General features: G+C 42.6%; 1 protein-coding gene across 2 annotated transcripts in view; it reads right to left on the minus strand.

The window, feature by feature from the left end:
* Positions 1–281: 281 nt before the first annotated feature.
* The window catches only part of SLC1A1 (solute carrier family 1 member 1), a 74,986-nt gene continuing 48,451 nt past the window's right edge, over positions 282–26,816 (minus strand). For both annotated transcript variants that reach the window (XM_059924790.1, XM_059924789.1), the window contains 10 exons: positions 22,153–22,245; positions 20,368–20,482; positions 19,089–19,131; positions 17,569–17,667; positions 14,740–14,924; positions 13,315–13,422; positions 11,330–11,452; positions 10,747–10,941; positions 4,658–4,792; positions 282–2,528 (listed from right to left, as the gene is read on the minus strand). In XM_059924790.1, the coding sequence (XP_059780773.1) occupies positions 2,282–2,528; positions 4,658–4,792; positions 10,747–10,941; positions 11,330–11,452; positions 13,315–13,422; positions 14,740–14,924; positions 17,569–17,667; positions 19,089–19,131; positions 20,368–20,482; positions 22,153–22,245 (1,343 nt within the window). In that variant the 3' untranslated portion in view covers positions 282–2,281. The remainder of the gene's footprint in view (positions 2,529–4,657; positions 4,793–10,746; positions 10,942–11,329; positions 11,453–13,314; positions 13,423–14,739; positions 14,925–17,568; positions 17,668–19,088; positions 19,132–20,367; positions 20,483–22,152; positions 22,246–26,816) is intronic.

Raw genomic sequence — 26,816 nt, forward strand, 5'->3', positions numbered from 1 at the left:
TCATTAATCATTAGAGAAATGCAAATCAAAACTACAGTGAGATATCAGTTTGTTTTTAGTAATACTACGTGCTCAGTATTGTACTGTGCCCTGGGGGGTATGGGACGAGATATGCTAAGGAGTGTAAGATACAACCTGTGCCCTCCTGCAGTCTCTGGAATTACTAGGGCAATGAGATGTTTCACGTGTGACTATCATCAACTGAACAGGTCTCTCCCTTCCCACACCCATCAGAGTGTGTGAGATAAAAGAACACATTAGGGAAGGAAAAGGCAGGGAAGAAAGAATGATGGAAATGTTTATTGAGACTGAAATGGAACATTGTTCTCTTTTATGAGTTAACAGCACAGCGTGTTAAGAGGCTGGTTACAAACTCACTCCAAAATAAGGATGACCTGCAGTTCACGAATGGCTCTGCCAACTCCAGTGCCTCAAATCAGAGCAGCCTGCCAAGGGGGTAGAACCATTCAGCCCAAGATAAATTACTTATTCAACTGTATTTATATTTACTTCCTAAACAACAACACAATATTTGCATGTTAAAATTCACATTGAATCATGGGTCCATATTTTATGTGTACATGACCATTTGGTATCATCCTCTTGTAGATTTCAGGTGCAGGTGGTCAATATTGAGCATTTTGTTTTACTATTCCATGATCTTTGGCACAGTTTCTGGTTTCTTAAATATAAAATCACAGGCTTAAATTGGCTACGCAATACTGCAGAAACAGGACTATTTTGGATCTCGGTGTAAACACAAGTATATGTTAAGCATTATTTACAAGATGAGAGCCAAGCACAGACTTCAATACACTGTCTTCACAAATGAGCAGAAGAATGACAGGCAATGGATTTTAATGAGCAGGGGCCAAGATTACTAGACTACTAGTTAGTTAGAACAAACTTCCCTGGAGGAGGAGACAAGTTTCATACAATGGAAGAATTTCCCTGAACCACTGATACCGATGTCTCATGTTGTGGGATTTACTCTGTAAACATCTAGGGTAGGGACAGTGCTTTTCTGGCCAATGTGGCTTGTTCAGTCCATCAAACCCATATTAAAATACAACTTAGCTGGTAGCTTGCCATTGTTGTTTGGGCCTGGTGGGTAGGAAAGGGCAAAGTACTGTCATTTTAAGTAGGTATAATTGACTTTGTTAGAATTATAGTTGGATAATATAATTATTATACTAAACATATCCAGTTGGATAAAAAACACATCCAGTCTTATATGAGTGACAACTTTGTATATAGTCTTATATAGAGCTGATATGGATTCCCTCCCAGCAGTAGAATCTGGAAGTCGTAAATGAGTGGGCTGTGCCACCTCAGAGTATCACCAGAATAACATCTCTGCTTTGGGGCTGATACACAGACGTGAAACGATCAAACAACATGATTTCTCATTCTTGTGCTTATGAGAGAGGGGTTCTGATTAAGCCCCAAAGCAGATCTGGATTGAAATCGTAGTTATTCAAGTACAAGGAGAGCTCTGTATTTCACATTGACAGTTCAATTGTGATCTCTGTCTGGCAAACTATATGAAAATAATAAATATATACATATTTATATATATATATATATATCTATATATATATATCTAGCTCTATACTGAACACTGGGTTAATAGTTACCAGCGTCCCAATACAGTACATTGAAAAAAAGAACCCTTCTCTCTTCTCCCCAGACCTCACATACATCTTAAAACTATTACTGCAGAACCGTGCTGGTTTGTTTTCTTTCAGAGTAGTTTCTTTGAAATTGGCTGGAGATGAGTTCAAAATGGACAATTTGGCACATTAACTTGTGGAGGGGGTGGTGTTTAGATGCATTATAATCTATAAAAATGTGAGAGGTCAAAGGAAATCCATGGCAATAGAAAGCCTGAGTAATGACAATATTTTTTTAAAAAACCCAAAACACTGGTCTGTGCATGAGAAAGCAGTTTCTCTTTCACATCTATTGATATTACCTAATTAAAACAGTTACTACTTTAAATACTTCCTAACTCTGTCTCCCATAGAATTTAAAAATTCCAGATAATACAGCTTTCCTTTCAGTCAATTTTCTCTCATCTTACCCCACCCCCAAATCCCAGAACCCAGAGAGCAAAAGCTGTGAATCCAAATATAGAAAATAATCCAGAGGTCTGTATATCAAATCAAATGTACAGTTGGCCGTTAGTGTTTTTCTTTTCCTTACTTAATGTCTGAATTTGCTAAGAGATAACTCTCCTGGAGAGGTCCTTCACCACTCCCAGTTTTCCAAAGCCAGGGCCCTAGAACTGTGAGGTCTGGGTGAATGAGATGGTGTCGGACTTGTCGACAGCAAAGCCTCCGTTGACATAGGACTTCTTGGCGTCCAAGTCTTCATTGTCGAGTGTCGTGGATTCCAAGGCAAAGGGGTTCACGATGTTGACCTCAGATGAAACATCCATCTGCTCCAGCTCTTTCTTAGAGAGCTTCTCCACGATGCCGGTCCCGAATGCATCGCCGAGGACATTCACCATGGTCCTGAACCGATCCCTGGGGAGGGCAGAGGGAGAGTCAGACAGAAGGCCCAGATTTCATTTTCCTTCAAGTTGGAGACGGGAAAGGACCCAAGGAATTCAGTTACAAATTAAGCAAAGCACAAAGTACTGTCCCCAGGGCTGGCTGACCAGAGGCTCTCCTCTTCAAAGGCCTGGGCCAGAGGTGGTTTGTAAAGGCACAGAATGAGCATACAGGCTGCCCTGGGTCCCCGTCAGTCACAGTGAATCTGCTGAATTCAGCACTGAGCTCCCTAAATTCCCTCTTCTCCCAAAGAAATGTGAACACCATCTTCACAGATATTTTGGGGGAGCTGAGGGAGGGTCAGGATTCATTAGTCTTTCACCCAACCTCTTTCTTATGGGCGTTCCTGAGCCTTCTTTTGGCTAAGATGAGAGAACTTGGATGTTTTAGGGGTGGTGTGTGTGTCCCCGGTGTGCTCCTTTCCTTCCCACACAAGGACACTCCATGAGCAAGCCAACAGGGACACCACTGAGCACAGGGTCAGAAACCCCAGCCAGCCTGGGAATAGCTTACTCCTTGTGGCACTCTCAGCCAGTGTTAACCCCCAGACAGCCCAGAGGAGAGGCTAGTGGCAGGAAGCCGAGTAGGTGGAGGAGGCATCCTGGATGCTGGAGCACCTTTGCTAGGAAATGTGTACATGAATACCGTGAAAGCTACACCTGCAGGACAGAAAAGGCTTACGCACGTGCTTACACACGTCCATTCTGGGTGCCCTCCTGCTATTTAGAACATGGATTGAACTAGACCCTGGTGTGGACCAGCTAGTGTCTTCTTGTCCGTGGATCAGGTCAGGCCTTTGACTTCTCTGGATGTCTTGGAAGTGAAGGTCACTGGTGTTTCAGGAAGAACCAGGAAAAGGAGAGAAGTGCAAATCCACCATCACCACTAGAAAGAAAAATTGAAGCACTTGCCTCAATGGTAGGGTATCTTGGCAAGAAAGGTGCCACCTCAGTTGGGCCTTGAAGAACCAGCTGGCTGCTGAGGGGGCCCCATAGCAGCTTCCCAAGTGCAGAAGCTTCTGCCTTCTGGGATGTGACAGTATCTTCAAAGCCACATGGAATGTTTCTGCTTTCCTTTCTACTATTTCAGCTGCTACTTGCAAACTACATAGCACTGTACTTCCCAGTAAAGCTGGCTGGTTCTAAGTGAAGGCTCAATATGGAGCAAACTCTCCCCTGATGGCCAGGGGACAGAGCCACACCCAGATGCTGGAAGACCACTGCACAGAGTGGGTATCAAGGTTAAAGCCGGGAACCAGGCTCATTCTGACTTTAACCCTGGGGGTCACAAAAGGCATGTTCTTACCCAGATGTTCTGCTGTGTTCCTTAGGTAGCTGTGTGCATGTGTGTGTCTGTTGTTTTGTGAGAGAAAGAGAGAATGAATTGTTGGTTCAGGCCTGAATGGTCCAACTCATTCTAATCATAACAATTAAACTTGCTGTTAATTGAGCACATACTGCCGGCCAGACACTGTTCTGGACACTCCTCTCATTTTAGCTCACTCAGTCCTTATACCAACCCCATGAACTAGACAAAATCTTTCCCATCTCATAGATAATGCAGCTGGCCCCCAGAGAGGTTAAGGAACTTGCTCAAGGTCAAAGAGCCAGTAAGACACTGAACCAGGATTCAAATCCAAATTAGTCTTATCCCAAAGCCTTTGCTTGTGCTACTGCCCTGATGGTGCTGATGATCTTGGGAAGGTGGGCTGACGTTGAACCAGGTGGTTCTGAACCTATGATGCTGACTCAGGGCTGGGATAGGCTAGGGTGGCCTATTGGGTTTGGAATGTCTGGGGCCTTGCCCAGCTTCGTCACCTTATTATTTTATGTTTATCTCATCCCACACCCAGCTCCTAACCTTGAGCATTACCAGGTATAATGAGTTAATGGAGATCACTAGCTTTATAAAATCACTGCTTGAAGTTATGAGGAGTTAATTTTTAAGCATGTTATCAGATGGCCTGGTCAGAGGGAAATTAAAGCAGCAACAGATGGCTCATTAGGCAATCTGAGGAGAGAATGATGACAGACTGCAGATTATGCATGGCTGGGAAGCCTGCCTTCCCATCCGGCAGAGGTAATGCGTTTATTCCAACTCACAGGAGCCAGTCGACAGCGATGATGAGGGTGACATCCTCAGTGGGCAGGCCCACGGCACTCAGCACGATCACCATGGTCACCAGGCCGGCCTGGGGCACACCGGCAGCTCCAATGCTGGCGGCTGTGGCCGTGACACTGTAGACAAAACACACCAACACAAAAGGAGTCAGACACCCATTTCTCCCTTCAAGGGCCCTGGTCCAAAACAGTTAGTCCTGTTGGCTGTTACTGCTGTGTCCCTAGACTGGCCAGTCAGAATCTGTTCTCTGCTGAGCACAAGCTCTGCCTCATTAGAGAGCTGTGGAAGACTGAGGAGAGCATGATCTTTTTCCAGGGGGGAGATATGGCAAGTCATTCTAACGTGAGGAAGTGGAGAGGAACTGCGTGAGTGGCACACACAAATGAGCTAGAGAGACACTTAAGAGGAAGGCAAGAGTTTACCAACCGAGGTGCTAATGGAGGGCTTTATCCACCCATCCATGTATCCATCCATCCTAAACAAGTGCCAAGTACCTCTCCACCTGCTTTCTTCCTCCCTTCCTCCATCTACTCACCCAGGCAATCATTTATTGAGCATCTAACGTGTGCCAGGAATTTACACTGCCTTGAAGGATGGTGAAGGAGTGGGGATGGGGGTGGATGGGCAAGGGTATTCCAGGTGAAGGCAAAAGAATGAGGCACTGGCCAAACAGGTTTCATGCACTTTCTTTTACATCACAAGTCTCTTGACCTCTCTGGGAGCTGCCCTTTAGGGCACTGAGTTGAGAAATAGCTGTGACTCCTGTCCAAGGTACAAGTGTTTATTCCCGACTGCTCCTTTTTGCCAGTGGATGCACTTTGTGCAAAAGGAAGAAAGATCTGGAATCCAGGAGAGGCAGCCAAATTACCTTGTATTTAAAAAGATCCCTCTTGGGCAGATCAAATGTGGCACTAGGGATTTTTCTCTTTGGAATGTGCAGTTTTTCATCAGCAACATCTTCCTGATTTAAATCTGGTCATTTTGGAGAAAACAAGGGCTTGCCCTGCCCTGAAAAGTCTCTGGATTTGAATGAGCTTGAGGGGACCCCTATATTTTCTGGATACACGTTCTCATCCTTGGGCCAAGGATGCCACTGGATTTAAAGCTGAAGATGGAGACACTGTCAACTTAAACTAGAAGAATCCCTGATTCTATCCACAAATCCATACTCCGTGGGCTAAAAAAGCCTCAGAATTCTCACCAAGTTGATTCTACTGTTCATTCATCTGCTTAGTGATGTGTCACAGACGGTCTCTAAGGGCACGGTCAAACACAGGCCAGAGTTCTTTGACAAGTGTGGTTTCCTTCAGTGGCTGTGACCACCAACTTACAGTAAATTAGAGATTTCTGGGGCTGTCCCAATTCCTCTAAAAGTTCCAGGCTTGCATAACCCTTTAGATCTGTTCTGACTTAAGTAGTCTTTGGAAAACCTAAGTTTATGTCAGTGGTGGTTGAAAACATTTAAAGTGAATGCATCAGTGGGTTTTCTTTGTCAGAAGTGATTTGTGTCCATACCCACTGATCCCTCTTGGAAGACCCAACACATCACGGTTAACCACGTCCCTATAGCTTGAGGCTGGGCTTGAAACTCAAAATCCATTTAGTCAAAGAAAACTCTGCCCTTGAGCCTTGACCTTGCTGATTAAACTTCAGCCATTTGCCTGGCTTAGGTCTGAAACTTGGAACTATAAATCTTCAGATGGGGGTAAAAATATAAAAAACCTACTTCTTCTTCTTGAACATACCCCACTTTGACTTTAGAGGGTTTCACAGAAGAAAACACAATAATCATTGGTAGAAAGTTCTTTCCTAGCACTGAGATCTAGTTTTAGGTCAGGCCATTTAAAACTCAGCTCTCCATACAGGTTGGGGACTGAGTCGTGAACTAGAATGAGCAGAGGTTTTAGAGGCAGACAGATCCAGCTCTGCCGTTTTACTAACGGTGTGTCCTTAGGCAAGTGACTTCTCTAAGTCTCAATTTCTTGCCTGTAAGATGGGGAGAATATGTCTACTTTGCAGGGCTGCTGTTAGGATTAGATGAGGTAATATATGTAAGGCATCAAGTATAGCACCTGGATGTAGTAGATGCTTAAAACTGATGCCATTTTGCTACGTCAGCAGCTGTTACAACTACTACTGCTGCTAGTATTACTATTAAAATTATCATAGGGCTTCCCTGGTGGCGCAGTGGTTGAGAATCTGCCTGCCAATGCAGGGGACACGGGTTCGAGCCCTGGTCTGGGAGGATCCCACATGCCACGGAGCAACTGGGCCCGTGCGCCACAACTACTGAGCCTGCGCGTCTGGAGCCTGTGCTCCGCAACAAAAGAGGCCGCAATGGTGAGAGGCCCGCGCACCGCGATGAAGAGTGGCCCCCGCTCGCCACAACTGGAGAAAGCCCTCGCACAGAAACGAAGACCCAACACAGCCAAAAATAAATAAATAAACAAATTTATTAAAAAAAAAAAAAAATCATAAAAACAACTACTATTACTACTGCTGCTACTTTTTTCCTCTAAGCTCTTTCTAGGCCCCAAATCCCATAATTATCTTTTGTTATAAGAAACTCTATCCCATTTTCAATCAGTTGTAACCTTTGGTAAGTGAATATTTTGACAAAACCACGAAAGGGAATGTTTTAGGTGGATGGCTTCTTTGATGTCCAGTCCAAAACGGCCATAGAGAGAGATAAACTATGGATCCAAAAATCTCTGTAACCATCAACCACATGAGCCACAACTGTAACTTGTAAAATTAAAAAAAAAAATAACACTTATTATTTCATTCTCTCCCAGGTAGAGCCAGAGGATTTTTTAAGTCACTGATTACTCTGGGCCTCACAGTTGTTGTTCTTTGCTCTGGGCCAGTAGTTATCAGCAAGTCTGATTTAAGAATACACCAGAGGGGCTTCCTTGGTGGCACAGTGGTTAAGAATCCGCCTGCCAATGCAGGGGACACGGGTTTGAGCCCTGGTCCAGGAAGATCCCACATGCCACGGAGCAACTAAGCCTGTGTGCCACAACTACTGAGCCTGCGTTCTACAGCCCATGCTCTGAAACAAGAGAAGCCACTGCAATGAGAATCCTGTGCACCACAACGAAGAGTAGCCCCTGCTCGCCGCAACTAGAGAAAGCCTGCGTGCGGCAACGAAGACCCAACGCAGCCTAAATAAATAAATAAATAAATAAAATTAATTAAAAAAAAAAAAAGAATACACCAGAGCAGGGAGAGAGGTTTTTCATGTGAATTGATTATTTAGTATCTAGGCCCAATGTTTATTTCTCTACCAGTGAGGTTAAAAAAAAAAAAAGGTTAGAAAGATCTAGGAAACTTATAAGCAGAGGAAGGGAATTCATCCCCCAAATGACAAATACCCAAAAGAACTGGCACCTCATACAACACTCCTTGGAAATGAGCTCAGCACAGACTGGGTTCCACAGGCTGTGGTGAGGGAGGTGGGAAAAGGCACTTGGAGAAGTAAAAGTAACAACTGCTGGAACCACGGTGGTTGTGGAACTTTCTCAGGCATGATTCAGGGTTTCACTTTTAACATACTCGCTGCTACTCAAATTACAGAATTTTACCCATGCTCCTTGGGGTCTAGCTTCCTTAGCCACTAATACATTTTACAGATCAGGAGGCACTGGTATAGCTTCCCAGCTGATGTGCCAAATGGTCTAGTTTGTACTTGTCTTCAGTTAATTTCAAGCAAACTGCCGTACGTACTTTATGATTTAGGGTTGGGAAGATTTAAAAATTTACTGCATTAGAACACTGTAAGAACTTACTTTATGCCTGGGATTTATGCCTATGTCAAGTGCTGAGGATTCAAGAGTGAATTAGCTCTGAAAGGTTCGGATTCAACTGTCTGTAGGCCTAGGGACCCGGTTTAGTCTTAAACTTCTACTCTAAACTGAAGTCTCAGGATTAACTCTAATCCCAACCGATCACTTCAAAGCAGCACTGTCCAGTAGAGTTTTCCGCTATGATGGCACCTATTTCTACAGTGATAGGACCTTCGCTGTCTGCTCTGTCCAATTTGTGTGTGTGGCTAATGGCTACGATATTGAACAGTGCTGTTCCAGAGAAACATCTCTGGCAAAACTCACTAATGAGGACTTCCCTGGTGGCACAGTGGTTAAGAATCCACCTGCCAATGCAGGGGACACGGGTTTGAGCCCTGGTCCGGGAAGATCCCACATGCCGTGGAGCAACTAAGCCCGTGTGCCACAACTACTGAGCCCGTGCACCACAACTACTGAAGCCCACGCACCTAGAGCCCGTGCTCTGCAACAAGAGAAGCCACCGCAATGAGAAGCCCACGCACCACAACGAACAGTAGCCTCCACTCACTGCAACTAGAGAAAGCCCGCGTGCAGCAACAAAGACCCAACACAGCCAAAAATCAATCAATCAATTAAAAAAAAATTCGCTAATGACATTTTCACCATCCACTTGAGCAGACAATTTCAGTCTTCATTTGACTACAATTCTCTGCAAGATTTTACTCTGTTGACCATTTCATCCTTGAAAATCTCTCTTCTCTGGGTTTCCATGACACCATGGTTTCATGGCTCTCTTACCACCTTTCTATTCCTCCTTATTTTCCTGTTGGGTTTTCCCCTTTCTGCCTGCCTCTAATATTAGGCTTTTCTAGGGCTCAGTCCTTCGTCTTTTTCTCTTCTCTACAAACTCTCCCTACGTAATGTCATCCATTCCCAACATTTACTGAGTGCTCAGGATGTAGGCACCGTTCTAAGCATTTTATATGCATTATCTGACTTAATTATCACTATTTGCATAAAATGTAGGTACTATTATTATCCTCATTTTACAGGTGAGAAACAGAAGCTTAGAGAATTCGAGTAACTTGGTCAGGGTCACAGCCAACCATGGTCAAACATACATAACTGACTCACGACCCACATGCTTGATGAGCACCATCAAGCTGATGACTCTGACTTCTGTATCTGCAGTTGTGACCACATTTCTCACTGCATATTTCCACCTGCATGTCTTAAAGGCATTTCAAATTCAATGTGTCAATAAGTGTAATCTCTTTACCTTCCCACCTATACTTGCTTCTCTTATACTATTCCCTGTTCTGGTAAGCACCATCCACCGATCCAGAACCATCCACCAATCCTGGGGGTCATCCTAGCCTTCCTCTGTCCCTCACTCTGAATCCAGTAAATGCCTCTTGAATTCATTAGCTCTTCTCCATCCTCCGTGTCAGTACCTTAATGTAGGCCTTTTCATACCTTACTTGCAATAGTCTTCTAACTGGTCTTCTAGCTTATGGTTCCTGCCCCCATTGGGGCCATCCACCATATTACCAGTTACCTCTCTAAAATGCAAATCTGTCCATAATATGAAAGACTGTCTAAGACCCTTACCTGAGCTCCTCACACAAAGCCCTCCACGATATGATCCCTGCCTTCACATTGTACTCTTTATGCCAACCATACCAAATAATCTGTACTCTGTAACTAGGCCATAGTTACATCAAGACCCCTGTTAATGCTATTCCTTTTTCCAAAATGCTTTTAGCTTCCTTCCTTCTACTACTAAATTCTTATTCCTCTTCTAAGACTTAGCTAAACGTTCCCTTCTTCCAGGAAGCCTTTCCTCGCCTTCCCAGGTAGAGCCAACCCTTTCTTCTTCAGTTCCCTTTGTGCCCCCTCAACTCAAACCTCTATTATAGCCTTTACCATACCACTCAGCACTTATTTAGGTATCTTCATACCTTACCTTTCTACCAGGAACCCCATGAAAGCAGGAACTGGTCCTTATTCCACCTTGAGTCCTTGGTACCTACTCTGTGCCTAGCACCTAGTGGGTGCACTGGACTGAGAACACAGGGATGCCTTTGGCTATCCAGACCTGAAGCAGTTTTATGTACCACGATCCCACTACTTGTAATATAGTTGTGCTTAATCTTGGGAAGGGACTTTGTAGACCAAGAAAATCAACCTATCACTGGACCATCCTTGATCTCCCTTCACAGATGATTTTCACTTGAGGCAATTCCAGTAACAGAGATGAAAATGAGTGTGACTTCATGCCCCACCTGATAGTGACAATCTGCCCAATGCTCAAGTCTAAGTCATTCAACTGTGCAATAAACACAGCTGCCACTGCTTCATAGAGTGCAGTCCCATCCATGTTGATTGTAGCACCAACGGGTAACACAAATCTAGTGATCCTCTTGTCCACCCGGTTCTTCTCTTCAGCACAGCGGAAAGTGACAGGCAGTGTTGCTGAACTGTGTGATAAAAGAGAAAGGAACTGATGGTCTAGGAATGCTGGTCCTCGATCCCTGCCTGAAGAGACACCTCTGTTCCAAAAACTAAACCGAGATCTCAAAGCATGATGGCACTTTTGGCAGGTCCAGGAATCAGAAGGCGCTGTGCTTGCCACTGCCCCCAGCTACACTATAACCCCTTCCGGGCTGCAGGCTCTGCCAAGAGGGCAGGAAATATCCAAGAGGTAAGGGAATATGTTTAAGGACATGGGCAGAGACTATGGAGGTCATTTCTCAAATTAAAGGCAGCTACAAAACCCACCAGCTGCAGCCAGTGCTTCATCAGGTGAGGTGAGAGTTGCTAAGGCTTGGCTCACAGACTTCTTCTAGACACCCCTCTTCTATTTACCTGGAGGAGATCATGACAGCTGTCAGAAGAGCCTGGGCCATTCCCATGGCGAATCGGAAAGGGTTCTTTCGTACAACTATAAAATATATCAGTGGGAGAATTACAATGGAGTGGATTGCAAGCCTGTAAACAGGAGAGAGAAACAGGTTCATAGATGATATCATCTCTTCATACTACTTCTTTTTTTCAAACAGCATTTTTACTCATGATATTATCATTCAACTTTCATAATGACCCAATGAGAATATGAAAAAGAGGACAGGAATATATGTCTCCAGTGCACATATGAGGAAGAAGAAACTCAGCAAATCAAATATCTTGTCAAAGTTAATGGCTAAGCAAGTAGCTGAGCCCATGTTTTGGAGCTCACAGAACAAGTTGTGTCATGCTGCTGAGCCCTGTACCTGCGCTTCCTGCTATACGTCCTAACGTGCTTTCACTTCCTTCTGCTATTGAATTCTTATTCCTCCTCTAAGACTCAGCAAAACTTGCCCCTCCTCCGGGAAGCCTTCCTTCACCTTCCCAGGTCAAGCTGACCTTTCCCTCCTTGGTGACTCTGTGGCCAATAGTATTCTAGCCCTTATCACAGCACTCAGCCTGGACCATGCCACTGTCTGGTTGGACGGCACCCACCACCTAAGAGGAGAATCAGGGTGCAATAAGGAGGAAGTAATCCCTGCTTTTCCACAGTCATACTTCAGGACTGACCCTCTTTTCTTTGTCATTCCTACCTTCCAAACTATTCCTTGCCAGGGGGCTTAAGAAATGAGACTGATTTAGCAGATGCCATGTAAGGAGCAACTTAGAGTTTACAGATCAGTTATGTGAAGCTGAAATAATAAGAAATGGTCATGGAAAATACAGATCCTGGAGGTCAGGAAAGAGGTCTTATAGACAGAGAGCCTGTGGCTTAGAACTATGAGAAACTGACTTTTAGTTTTCTGTTAGAAACCTAGATAGGTCGATAGAGCAGAAACCAGCAGAACCCCATTATGAAATAGCTCAGCATAATAAACCTCAGCCACACCATGACCTGGACACAGCCCCTGGCCTCCAGTAAGGTGGATGGTCCCACCTCCATTACTACCGGGGCCCTGGGATTTGATTCTGGCTTTCTTCTCCATTGACCAGCAGGGCTATGCTTTTGGTACACACAGATTAAGAACCAGATGCTATGCGGTGGAAACTCCCCAGTGCATCTGAGTTCCAATAGGTGAGCTGATTGCTCCAGTTGGGTGTTTGGGGGCAAGGACCTATGGGAGTCAAGTTGATGATGTTTAGTCATTCCCTTGGTCCATATTTCTTAGCACATGTGACGTATCCTGCCCCCGGCTAGATATCTGGGCACACCATTCATAACCTACCCCACCACATCTCCCCTCAAGAACCAATAAGTGGGCTACAATAAATATGCACACGACCTGTCTCCTACTGCCCTCCTGCTTTGCACAATTCTTACCAATCTGAAGATTCTCCTAGCACCCTCTCCAATGATGCAGGCTGTGACAGTGCTTACCAGCCCCACCAACAGGAGTGGAACCAACCAGCCATCCCACTCCTACTTGCTCCAGTCTGACTTAATTTAGGCCCTGTTTAATTTCTTTCAGACTCGGGGTACGTGGGGCCTGTTCTTACTGGTTTGGTTGGTTTACATCCTTGAAGAAGTTAAGGCCAGGAGCGGGCCAAGAGAGGCCACCAGTGGGTTTTTCTCTTGTTTTAAGAAATGATTTTAACACAGCTAATAAAGGCAGTGACAAAGCATGGTCCAGGCTGTTCTGCCAAGATCTGGAAATTAGCACAGTGTGATCCACCTCCAGTTCAGCCGTTAAAGGGCAGCCCTCCTCCCCGCTGCTCTCTTATCTCTGAACCCCATCTTTCCCTGCACGTGGGAGAGAAGCCAATTTTAACCAACTGAAACCCAGGCTCTCAGCAGCAATCCATTGGCTCAAATGAGGTTTCTGTTTCTTCCCTTGAGTCTGACATACCCACTCAGGACGGTGGCCATGTAAAGGCCCAGCTTGCGGAATATTTCCCAGTCTTCAACTTCTATGATCTTCCCGGCAATCAGGAACAAAATACCAACCGGCATGTAGCTAGAAAGTAAACATAAGAAAGACTCACTTCTGTCATCAAGTATTTTCTCAGGGTGGGAATGCTGGGGAAGAAACAAGCCAGGGCATGCACCTGGGCTTGGCATGTGCCCTCAGCTGGGAGTACACAATGAAGCTAAGGTCTCACTTTCAGCCCTGCTGGACCACACTGGCACCAGGTTTCAGCACCCCTGCGCACCTTAACTTCTATCCACCTAAGCTACTGTAAGGGGTACACTTGGTTAGAAGGTGTGGTTAAACTGGTACATACCCCATGCCTTGCTTCTGGTACATAAACACCCTGCTGATGTGTATAAAATTGATGCCTAATAAGAACCTGCAGTATAAAAAAACAAACAAACAAAACAACAAATACTATACTTTCATTGGGTTATTTTGTATGGAAATATGTATGGAAATATGTTAATATAAATGTTTCAGACATTAAAAAAAATAATAAAAAAAATAAAAATATAAAACAAAAAAACAAAAAAAAAAACCCTGCCTACTGTCACATCTGCAGATCTCTCCTTAGCTTGACCCTCCAAATATGGCCACTAGGCTCTTTCTGGACATGGTTGTCTTGTTTCCCAGGTAGTGGTATCAGCAACAGAGCAGTAGAATTAGTCGTGCAAGTGGTCATAATAGTTCTGTTTGTGGAGCTGTCATTACGTGCTTTGCGTTGGGTTAAGAATTTTACATGCATCATTTCACTTAATGTACTTCTCCCAGCTCTAGGGGTAGACGTTATTATCCTTTTTTACATATGATGAAGCTGAGGTTCAGCAGGATTAAGTGACTGAAATGTCACTGTCAATGTCTATACTTTGAACCAACTTGCTATGAGATAAGCGGGGCAGAGGTCTCCTAGGAAAGGTGGACTTTTTGGCATCTCTAGGGACAGGGCAGATACTCAGGTGGTGCCACTGCTATGCTCACCAATGGCACCTTTTATTTGGATGCGTTAGGGCCCATGTCGTACCAACTGTAAATATTCTGAATATCCCTTCTGCCTGGGGCCTGGTTAAGGAAAGCACTTTGTGTTCTGATGTGCAGGAAACTCTTTCAAATCACTCAAGAGTTATTTCTTACATAAATGCTGCTTGGTTGCAAGATGATCAAGGGCTTTGGTAGAAAAGACAATGGCTGATATCTAGGCTTTTGTTAGTGACCTAAGTACTAAGTAATACGTGGAATTATTTAATACTCCAGTGTCTGGATACCCTCTCTAAGGTGAGGTCAACTGAGAAACATAAATCTCTTCATGCTAGTTTTGAAGGGTCAGGGGAAGCAAGATGGCATTAACCGGCGTGTGCTCACCACATAATGATTTGAACGATTTTCATGGTTGCATCACTCAGAGCATTGAAGAAATCCACCAGAATCTGTCCCCTTTCTCCCATTTTTCCAATGACAATTCCAAAGACGAGGCAAAAGACAATCAAGCCCAGGACATTTATGCCGTCTGAATACATGCCTATGACTTTGTATTCCTTTGTTTTGTTCTGTGGATCAAAACCAAGAAAATACATTGATGCATGATTACAATCTTGTTAGAATGCATAGGCCCTGAAACAGAAAGATATGATAGCCAAACAAACAAGTGGATCTAGCAAGAACTTTGGCTCTACAACTTTGGGAAACATAATTAAAAACACAAACACCTACGCATGGGTCAAATTTTACTGCCCCCCACCCTCTGCCACTGAAGTTTAAAGTGTGTCTTTTTTCCTTTCTTTCAACAAATCCATATTTGAATATTTCTTTTGAAGATTTCTTATTCTGGGGTGTTTTAAATTTTTAATAAGAACTTTAGAATCAAGGCACTTTTCAGGGTTATTTTAACTACTAGTTACATTTGGAGTCTGCATAAAAAAGATACAGATTAATAATGCAGGAAGCTCAAAATATTTACCAGTGTGGACATTTTTAGGACACTTTACTATCTGTTTTATCCTGATAATGAACACAGGAATATTCTTTTCTGCCTCTAATCCTGGATGACCAATAGGATTTTAGAGATATAAAAATTAACCAGACATAGACTACTATGAACCATGTCTTTGTTTTATGCTGGGTAAGAAGAGCATGAGATATACCGAGAGATAACTCTATCTGCGTTGTGCAGCATGAGATTTACTGAGAGATTTCACAGGGAGATAACGTATTCTGAGTGGTGCAAACCAGGTTTACAAAGAATTATGTGGACGAGCCACTGGGGTACCAATTATTTCTTACTTATGATCTGACATGATCAAACATATTTATTGAGCAGTTAGTGTGCTAACTGCATTGGCTACAGCATAAGGTCTTAAAATGCAGCTGGAGAGACAAGACTAACTGTGAGAAACATGAGCCAATGATAGCAAGATGGTGTGTAATTAGCTGCACAGCCAAGCTATGCGTTACAGGCATCATATGGAGACTGGGGACATGAATGAGGGCTGTGAGGTTAGGGAAAGATAGGCCTGAGCAGTAGGCAGCCAGGAGATGAAAGCACAGCCCAGAAAAATGTAAGGAAAGGCAAAAGTCATCATGCACCAGGTCCCTGTACCCTGCTTGAATAATTCCTACTCATCCTTTATGGACCCCAAACTAATTTAAACCTCCCTGCTGAATGCCCCAGAGTACCCTATTCTTCCCTGTTTTAATATTCATCACTCTTCACATGAGGGCATATGTCACATCTGTCTTTTCTCTACTGTAATCCCAATGCCCAGCAGGGCTTGGCTCATGGAGGGTGCTCAGAAAATCTTTATGGAACCATATCACAAAGCAGGAATAGAAACTAATTGAGGAGGTGGATCTGGATAGAATAGATTGGGCTCACCGAGAAATAAGCTGGGAAACCAGGGAGGAGCTAGGTCATGGAGGGCTTTCTGTAGGAAGAAAGAGGGAGCTAACTGTGGCCTACTTAACCTGAACTCTTAAGTCTACTGAGTATTTCTTTTTTCCTTAAATCTTTCCTTTCTGTGTGAAGGCAGAGTACATTCAGGAGCAATCTACAGGACTACAAATATACTACTTCAGGCCCACACGATCTAATCTCCAATGCTGAAATCCCCAAAATTCTCAAAGCCTGTTGATTTCATTGATAAATTTATGGCAAACTCTTGGTGGCAAAACCTATCCCGAACTGAGATAAGGCTACATATAGCCTATTTTTCTTACTTGGTAGAACATTCATAAGTTAGTTGCAGAAATATTGATGTGCTTGATTCTAGAATGTTATTGTCAATTCCACTTAAGGATGTTGTATAACATATAGTACATATACCACCTGGACCTTCTAAAGTGAAAAGCTCTGGACTCAGTATCAAATACGGGCAAAGAGTTTCGGATAAGGAACTGTAGGCCTGCAGTTTAAGCAGTCTTGCAAATCTAACATAGTTCCCAGAGGTGCCCAACTCAACTCTGAGTGGCAGAGATACAGAAGTGAAAGGGCTCATTCTTTTCTCTGCGTGGTTCAGTTGCTTCTCATTATTCTCAGAAGTTACACTCTATAAAGTGGCTGCGAACACTGAATTAGTGAATATTGAATCAATGTTCCTAGGGGAAATATAGGATTAGGTTCCTGGGAATCAACAGTCACAACATTTTTGCCAAATAATCAACATAAAACCTTGTTTTCTCTGTGTTTCAGTTCAAAGACACCTTATTTAATATATATTATTTAGTTGTTAACATTGAACTCACAGCCAACACACTTTAACTCATGCCTGAATGAAACTTGTCTAACATGTATTTTCTCATATGGCACATCAGCCAGCCTGCCTGCCTTTGGGAAACCTAACTAGACAGCACTGCAGCATGATGCTTGGGGGACATTTCAAACAGCGAAATCACCAAGACAAAGTACAAAAATGTGAAAAATGTGGCATAAACACACCGCACAAAGGACACTTATTTACCGTGTAAGAGCTGAACCAAGAAGGCTGAGCGTAGCCTTGTTCAGCCTCAGCGGGGAACATGTGCATTGGGCAACTTAAAATTTTCACCACTCTCTGTGTGTCTGTGAATGTGAGTAGGTGAATTCACAAACGTGGAATCTGCGAACGGTGAGGATCTACTTATTTCCATCTCCTGCTCACTCATGGCTCGGCCCCTGCCTACCAGGGAAGGGAGCAAACAACAGGATGGAAATGGTACCTTGGAAATAGCAGTTGTCATGACGGCTGTGACAGACGCCTCCGTCCTGTTTGTCCCTGGCTCATCGGGACGTTTCACTTCTTCACGTGTGGTTTTGTACTGCACGTTGGAGGGGAAAAAAGGTCAAAGAAACAAACAAAAAAAGAATTTTTTTTAAGCTTCTGAGGCTAAACCATAGGAGTATTACTTTGGCCAGACAAGTGTCACTGAAAGGTTCCACCTCCGAGGCCTCTGTTGGCTTCAGTTTTGGACGGTACCTCCCATGAGGCTTTGGAAGCAAAAATGGGATTGAGAAATCCAACCTCCTGACCTCCACAGCCACCATTCAATGGTGTCAAAATGCCCTCTCACTTCTGTAATAAGGGACCAATTAATGGAACAATAATGTGAAAGAAAGCATGGGTTTTATTTGTAGTTGCTTTACCAGACAGACTCTATAGGAATCCTATGAATCATTTTTGTTTCTGTTTATTTATTTATTCATTTATTATTTTTAATCTGGAAAAAAAAAACCTCATCACTTGGATAAATGTAGTCACCATGACTTGAACAAACATCAAGAACTATACGGTTGTTCCAAAGTCAATAGTCCCTTTAGGGCTATTACGTGAGTGAGATTTCCGTTGAATTTCTTCAGCCCTGTTTGATTCTGCTGGACTTCAGCAGAGATGTTTAAGAAAGAGCTAGTATATCATCACGCCAGGCATAAATGTCACTCCTACGAGGCTCTGCCAACACCAGGAACCTTACAAATGACCACTGTGGCTGATTCGCAAAGGCACTCCCTAAATAGAGGTGGTTCTGTACCTCTTGGAGGTTGGCAGGGAGCAATTTAATTGCCATTTTTGTTGGTCTACACAGAGGTCTCTGTTCCTGTAATTATGTAAATGAATTCAGCAGCTTGTGATAGACTCAGCTGTCTTAAAGTGCACAGATAAACAAGAGAAAAAGCCTTAAAGGAAATGGAGTGAAGAGATTGTTAAACTTCCTAAAGGAAAAAAAATCTTGGCTTTGTTATACTGCTCTGTAGAGTGCCAGCAATGGGCATGTAAAGATGAAAGAAAAGACCAAATGCCAGGAACACCCATGTGGGTCAGATACTGATTTCCCAACCTGGGAGGGAAAGGAAAGAAGAGGTGGAGGGCTACTTTTCTAACTGCATTATATCTGTAGATAGTCTAAGTTTCTTCACAAATATAATGTGGTTCTCCAAAAATAGGTACTAGAAGCCACATTTTAAAACACTCATTATTTGACAGGTTCCTGACTTGCTCCAGTTGAGCCCTTTTGGAGGAAAGAAAAAAAGCCTAAGGGAAAATGCAGGAGCTACAACAGGCATGTCACTGTGCCTGGAAATACTAGGGTTACGAAATAGGTCTCCTGATATTCCTCCATTCACAGGTGCATTTCCTGTCATTTTTGACGGGCTAATTCCATTTCTTGGGTCATAGCAGGAAAAAAAGCTCAATTGGTAAGGGGGAAGAGGGGAGCAACTTGAGGGCAAAAGTCATTATTCTTACCTGCTGAAAACAGGCTTGGACAAGGTTCTCAGGGAACATATTCCTGTTGGAGACAGGACAAGCAGTATTACATTAAGGCAAAAGTGTTTTGTTTTGTTTTTTGGGGTTTTTTTGGTCATACCCGATACTTTGATGGAAATGATTATGCGATAGAATTAGTACTCTGGTTTCTCTTCTGGCCTCTCCTTTACATAATACTTCCTTGTATTAAGACTTATTTTTCCCTGCTGAGCTTCAACCAGGGATAGATAGAAAGCTCTCCTAACCACCTGTCACGCTTAACTGATTCACTGAGTAGCTGACATGCTTGCTGTCCTTGGTGAAATTCACACTGGCAGGTAGACATGCACAGTTAAGAGACTTCTTTAATATTTTCCACATTTCTGTTTTCATTGATAATGAGAGTTCTCTGCACTTGTTCCCAAATTCTTTATGCCAGTTGCAAATATCGTTGTTATTACTGAATTAAAAATTATGTAAATCAATGCATTATAAGTGTGAAAAGGAAGGAGCAGTTTCTATAAAAACTAAGCTGGAATGCCTGGAAACTCAATCAAGGCAAGTGAGTAAAACTTCTGTGGTTGCATTAGGTAAGAGAAGACAATTGAAATAAAAAACAACCGGAAGAACTTGGCACTCAGCTTTCTTTACTATTTCTAAGGGTTTTGTTTCTCCACTTCATGGAAACTGAATCTGGAAATTGTAGATGATGCGTTTATAAAGGCAGCCTAGGCAACAGGGAAATGAAAAATCAACTGACACACTCTAAGAAAAGACCTTGGCCCGACATGAAAAAATTGGCAAATAAACGCATTTAAGTTTTAAGTGTAAACAAAATATGTAATTCATACTTATGATTCTCTGCTTTAAATGCTGTGTTTTTTTTTTTTAATTAACTGACCAATCTCCAGCCCTGATTGCTTCAGATAAGAGGGTTTCTCCTGTACAATTAAAAAATGTATTTCTTCAAGTATGCTTCAGAACTGACCACCCAACACAGCCCGGCATCTTAACGCACCAAGTATACTTTAGGCATCTCTGTCCATCCTAAACCCTGACAGAGAACGCTGTTCCTTCCATTCCCTCTTGGAACCATGACCTGGTAAGCATGACTGGCTGTGTGATTTGCAGGGTCCAGGGCAAAATAAACATGTATAATGATTTAAAGATTATTAAAAATTTCAAGACAGCAACAGCAGAGCATTAAACCAAGTATGGGGCCCTGTGCGACCACATAGGTCACATGCCTATGAAGCCACCCTGCTGGCCAGACACTCACCTGATCAGGTCTAACATGGCATCCACTGAACTGACTTCAGGGCTGCTGCCTGTCCTGTCAATTTCATTCACGTTCTGGGTGACACCAGGCTTGATGCTCACCACCAGCACGATACCTATGACCAAAGATAGCACCCACAGAGCATTAAGAACCTCCCAGGGCACCTGACACCCCTCGTGGATCCATTTTAGAAGCAATAGGCCTGGTGGTACCAGGCAATACTGGGATGGGGACCCTGAGGTCCAGCCAAAATGACAAGCCTCAGTGGGGACCTCAGCAGCTGCCTTTATTACTTTTCCATCTAAATGAAGCAGAAAGAACTCCTCATGTGTGTTTTTAAAAAATGAAGGGGCTGCATTCCAGAACTGCTTCTGGAAACACCTGCTGATGAGAATCCTCTTTTTTTCTTTTCTTTAGCTTATGAGATCAGCTTAGGCAGGGGTTAGGGTGAGAATAATTCATTTTCCAACTCAGGGCATTCACTCAACATCTTTCTGTAACTTTTACCCACAGTTGCTGGTTATTTTTCTGAGGGTCATACAGAATAAGCCTTATTTTCCTTTCATATCACAAGCCTTCAAATATCTGGAAAGCTGTTGTGTAACCCACAAAAGGATTTGGGTTAGGAAGTGTTGTTCTGTGTGACTCTTAGGGGGTGGAATGAGGACAGGAGTTCCAAGGAGAGATAGTTCTTCTCATTGTAAAGAAGAAATGTCTAAACAGAGAGCATCTGAAAGCCCCATTTTGGCCTCTAGAGGTAATGGGTTCCTCTTGAGGTGTTCAAGCAGAGGTGGGAGGTTTTAGGAAAGACCAGGTTGTTTGACTGGAGGGGACTGAAGAAGAAAAGGCCCCATGCCCTTTATCACTCTTCCCAAGGAGAAATGCTAGTCCAAGGGGGGTAGGACTTAAGGATGCTTAATGGGTCAGTTTTGCTAATGGGAGGAGTCACTGGGCAATAGAGGGGCAATGAATGGGTGTGGTCCACTCTTCCGTCTCAGGATTGCAGAAAATAGATAAGCCCAGCTTTGTTCTTTGCGTTGGCCTCCCTCAGGAATCTCATGAGGAGATGTAGCTTTGATTTAAGGCGGGGTTCAGGCCCTCCTAAGTCCCCTGGCCTAATACCACTAAAATGTCACCACATCTTCATCACCTTTTATCAGTTCATTAAAGCAGAGCTGCAAGGGTCAAACTGGCTGCAACATCTGAGTACAGTCCTCTCCTCTCTTCCCACTCTGGGCATCCTTCTTAAGATGTTATGCTAGGTCCCAAAGGATGGAACATACTTTTTTCACAAAAGAGTGCCAAAGGTATAAGAGCAACCATATTCCCTTATTAGAACATTCTCCCTCTTTCAAGTGGAATTTATACTTGGCAAGACTCTGTTAGCTCTGGCTACTACATGAAATTTGAAATGTAATGAAATGCTGTCTTTCTGGAAATACTTTATAATTATACTCAAAGCCACTATTATAGACTAATTATCAAGTTTAAAGATTATATTAGCTCTTGGCTTCATTTCTTTCTACCCAATAAGGTAGATATGGCACAGAACTGTCACCCTCTTTCTGTTTCTTACTAGAGACACTAATAAGCAGTACCACGGCTGAAATTCAACTATATTGTTCATATAAAATGTGCTGTGCTGACTTCAAGCCAAAAATTTTCATAGTAGTTTGACAACTGTAATTTCTGATTTTAAAAAAGTGTGCATTTTTAAAAGCCAACTACTTTTAAATGGAAAGTCACAATTATACAGAAAAATAAGGATTCAGAAATAAATTTTACCTAAAATTACAGCAATGACAGTGGTACAGAAATAATATACGACAGCACGTAGACCAATTTTTCCAGATATGTTGGAATCCAGTGCAGCAACACCTGAAACGGGGGAGAAATCAAATTATATTACTCAAAAAAATTTCCAGGACTGGTGGTGATTCAATCCTCAAGGTGTGAAAAAAAGAGCTGAGAGCTGTGTCTGCATCTGCTAGGCCTATCTCACACATTTTGTTTGAATAAATGCAGTGGGCAAAAGAACCACTTCAATATTCCAAACACAGAATTAAGAGATGGAAGCCTAGTTGGAGGCAAGTTCCCCTCTGGCTAATCCCCACTACTTTAGCCCATAGTGAGTGCTGTGTCTTTGGCTCCTCTTGGGGGTGGTCATGAGACAGTAAAAGGAGTCCCCCCTTTTGCATCTGCTCTAAGAACTTTATCAAGATTTGCACATTATATCACTCAACATTCTTTTGGGATTCAGTATCAAGGAAAAGTTTACCTTGAAGAACTGAGAAAGTTCTTTCATCACATAATAAAAACCATGTAACTCATGATTGTTTCCCTTTCTGCCTTTTTTGTCAGGAATCTCAGAGTCAACTAAAAAATTTTTACATGTGATTATAAAAGTAATATATATGTTCATTGTAATTATCTGAAGAAAATAAAAAAACATAAAGATGAAAACAAAAAAAAAAATCACTTCATGTCATCAGCTGTAGTCAATATTCTGGTGAATTTTATCCCCATATTTTTTTCTCAATTTTTTGTAAACATGGCTGAGATAATTTTATAGTTTTTAATCCTCTCTCTTCTAAATACTGTATTATAAGCATCTTTTCTTATTGTTACAAATTCACCCCGCAGATAATTTTAAAGGCTACATAATCTTCTGTCATGTGGCTGTACCATAGGTATTTAATCATCTACTTAATGATGGATCTTTAGACAATCTCAGGGCCAAATACAATAATAAATCACAGTAATTTCATTATCCATCCTGGCTAGCAAATTTCCTTCTTTTCATGATTTTTAAATTGCTTTTATGTTTACAACCTTATTCTGTATGGCTTTGATTGTGAGACTCCTTAAAATCCCAGTTGGAGTTGGGATATAAATAAAAATTTCCGAGGGCACAGGTAATCAAAGAGACTTAGGACCACATTGTTAGATCTAGTTTCAGATGGTCTTTGGCTGCCAGTAAAATGACTGAATGTTACCTGACTTGAAATGGTTGTGTAGAATGCCAAGGATAGCTGTAGAGGTGGAAGGCACACATCCCTCCTTGCTAGGAACCTCTGCGTTCCACCAAAGATGCTCATACAAATGGAATCAAATGATGCATCTCTCTAACTGGACTGCTTCTACGTGGGACACGAGGCAGGTTCAAAAGCGACCAAGTCATCTTTCAGCAAACTGTCATTTGAAGGTTTCAGACTACCCTGTCCGATTTCCAAAATGAGAATCACATTTTGAATCAAACAATCACCATAGAAAGTGATTTTTGAGTCTTCAACACACATGAGTTGTTCTATAACTGTTTGCAAAACCTGAAGCACAGGGTAGCAGGAAAAATGAAGAGGTTGTCATGAGGCAACCCCGAGGAAAAGGTCGTAAACCTGCAGGCTATCAGCAAGCACAAGTAGCTTTTATATTCACTCCTCATGCTATAAAAAGCCTATCCATTTTTTTTAAGTGACTAGGGGATTATGCTCCTCAAATATAATCGTACATAGTTGCCGTACAGGAAAAATCTGTAAGGAAGCTATCATGATGATGATGACAGAAAAAGTCATCTCTCACTCTAAACATGCCATTCCTCTGGCTGTTGATTGCTCCTTATGAAGTTAATATTTTGAGAGAAGGGGCTCTGGCCTCTAGCAGTCACCCCAGGATGTTTTTAAGGGCTCATTCACCAACCTCCGGAGCAAGATTGTGCAATTACCATATGATGGGTATACTGCAGCAGTCACATACTAGAATAACCTGGATGATAGATCCTATTCTCTTTCTTTGGGAAAAAGAATGTGGTATGCTGAGCAGACTTTCTTTTCCTAATGTTAAGACAATTAAAAACAATAATTCTGCAAGAAACAATAACAACAAAAAAAATTAAGAGACACTGAAGGCTACAACGCAGAAACCAATGAACTATCTCATATTTAGCTTTGGTCTCTTTAAAAAGAGCAAACAATAATGCAAATATATAAGCTTGCTAAGTGTATTATTTGATTATAAAGTGTTCCTATTCCATTTTTGAGCTCCATACATTATTTTGATAAACAATTATAATAATTATTCATAACAATAATGGTAGGTTAAAGAAAAGAAAATCACCAACTTAACAGAACTCCAAGTAACCTGTACAAACACCTGTATCCCTGATCTAACAGAAGATGTATTTTCAGATATATTGTCCTTTGTTAGACATCCAATTTAAGCATCTCCCAGTCCCTAAGGCACTGACAAGTGACAGGTTCACAGGGTGGCTGCAGAACTGTTCTCAGGTATGTGTTTCATGCCCGCTCAGGATTTTCTTCCAGCAGTGAAACAAATTAAATCTATGTGGGTAATTGTTTCCAGCATATATGAATATGTCTTAATTTGTCTTAATGATTTTGTCATGGGCTGGTGCCCCTGCTTTTATTCCAGGTCCCAGCTGGCAATAAAAGGCTTCATAATAAGGAGATTCTTGGTGGAAATATTTTAAACAAATACAGCCCCCAAAGCAGTCAGCCAGCTCCTCTCTGCTGGAGTACAGCAACTCTCTTGTAGTTACTTTCAGGAAGAGCTTTGTTCCCCATTTCTCAAATCTACCTAGGTCCTACAGTTCTCTTGGATATATCAGAAGTGTATTCAAATCAACAGTCACACTTCTCCACCTCTCTAGAGTTACCACTCTAACTTTCTAGCCACCACTGATTGGGGGCAGAGTTCGCACTCAAATCCAGGTTCTCGACAATTTTTAACACAATGTTGAGGATGAGGGGTGGGTGACTGCCATAAAGGGAGGGAACATATGCAGGGAAACAGGCTAATATTTGAAAACCTTTATAATAGGAACATTACTGAACTTAACATGATTATAAAATGTCTGGATGGGTGGTCTAAACACCCCACCTTCCAGTAATAATGATAATTATAATAAAAATGAAAATGATAATAGACACTGTGTATTGAGCAATGACTGCATGTTAAGTGCATAATCTCCTTTTATGCTTACTATATAACCCCATGAGGTAGGCCTTATTACTCCCATTTTACAGAGAAGGCTGTGGCTCAGAAAGGCTAAGTGACATGCCAAGGTCCTACAGCTGGTGAGTGGTGGAGCTGGATCCCAACCCAGGTTTGACCCCAAGAGCCAGATCTTAACCACTATGTCGTACTGGGTCTATCCACGTGCTACAAAATTCTAGACCAGCACTGCCTGTAGAACTTCCTGTGATGATAGAAATGTTCTTGGTTTGTGCTGTCCATTGCAGTAGCCCCAGCTACACATGGCTAGTGAGCACTTGCAATGTGGCTAGTGTGACTGAGACACTGATTTTAAATTCTGCTTAATTTTAATCTCAATATAAATAGCCACATGTGGCTAATGGCTACCATACTGGACATCAGCATAATCTCTAGACCTTACCAGAGTGTCCAGCATTTAGTGGGTGCTCAACAATGTTGAATGAATAAACTCAAGCTTAAATATATTACAAAATTCAGTGCAGGGCTTCCCTGGTGGCACAGTGGTTAAGAATCCGCCTGCCAATGCAGGGGACACAGGCTCGAGCCCTGGTCCGGAAAGACCCCCATGTGCTGCGGAGCAACTAAGCCTGTGCGCCATAACTACTGAGCCTGCGCTCTACAGCCTGCAAGCCACAACTACTGAGCCTGTGTGCCACAACTACTGAAGCCTGCACGCCTAGAGCCTGTGCTCTGCAACAAGAGAAGTCATTGCAATGAGAAGCCCGCGCACCACAACGAAGAGTAGCCCCCGCTCGCTGCAACTAGAGAAAGCCCGCACGCAGCAACGAAGACCCAATGCAGCCAAAAATAAATAAATTAAATAAATAAATTTATTTAAAAAAAAAATTCAGTGCAACCTGTACCTTGATAGCACAGGGGCGGGGGAGAGGATGATGATAAACCAGATCAGCCACATCTCTTGGTGTGCTTTTCCATCACCATACTGACCATAGTGCTCTAAGGCCGGAGGCTTATTCTTTTCTGGATCCTCCGTGTATTAAATAAGATGCTTTATGAATTTTGTACTCGATGCTTTCCATGTGACAGAAAACACTGCACTTCTTATTGGTATTCCTCTCCTTACAAAGTGAGCCCATTTCAAAGATCCACTCCTGTGTCAGAGATTAGGAACTTGGCAGGTAATCTTAAAAACCACTCATACAGGGCAGTTTGGTATGGTTCCCAGAGCGGCCAACAAAAATACTTTTCACCCATAACAGACCTCCATGTGAGAACATATTTAGCATCTTAGTGTTTCTCTTTTTTTTTTTTCCATTATTGGGTGCTCCACCCCACTCGCCCCTCCCCCAGTCTTTTAGATATTTTTTCCTCATTGCCATCCCATGAAATTTTAATAGCACAAACTGTTCATCTGTTCATGTACTAAATGTATATAAGTGCTCTTCACATGAGAAGAGTAAGTCCCCCCTCCACCC

This window comes from Balaenoptera ricei, chromosome 6 (assembly GCF_028023285.1).
Source record: "Balaenoptera ricei isolate mBalRic1 chromosome 6, mBalRic1.hap2, whole genome shotgun sequence".
NCBI classification, from domain to species: Eukaryota; Metazoa; Chordata; class Mammalia; order Artiodactyla; family Balaenopteridae; genus Balaenoptera; species Balaenoptera ricei.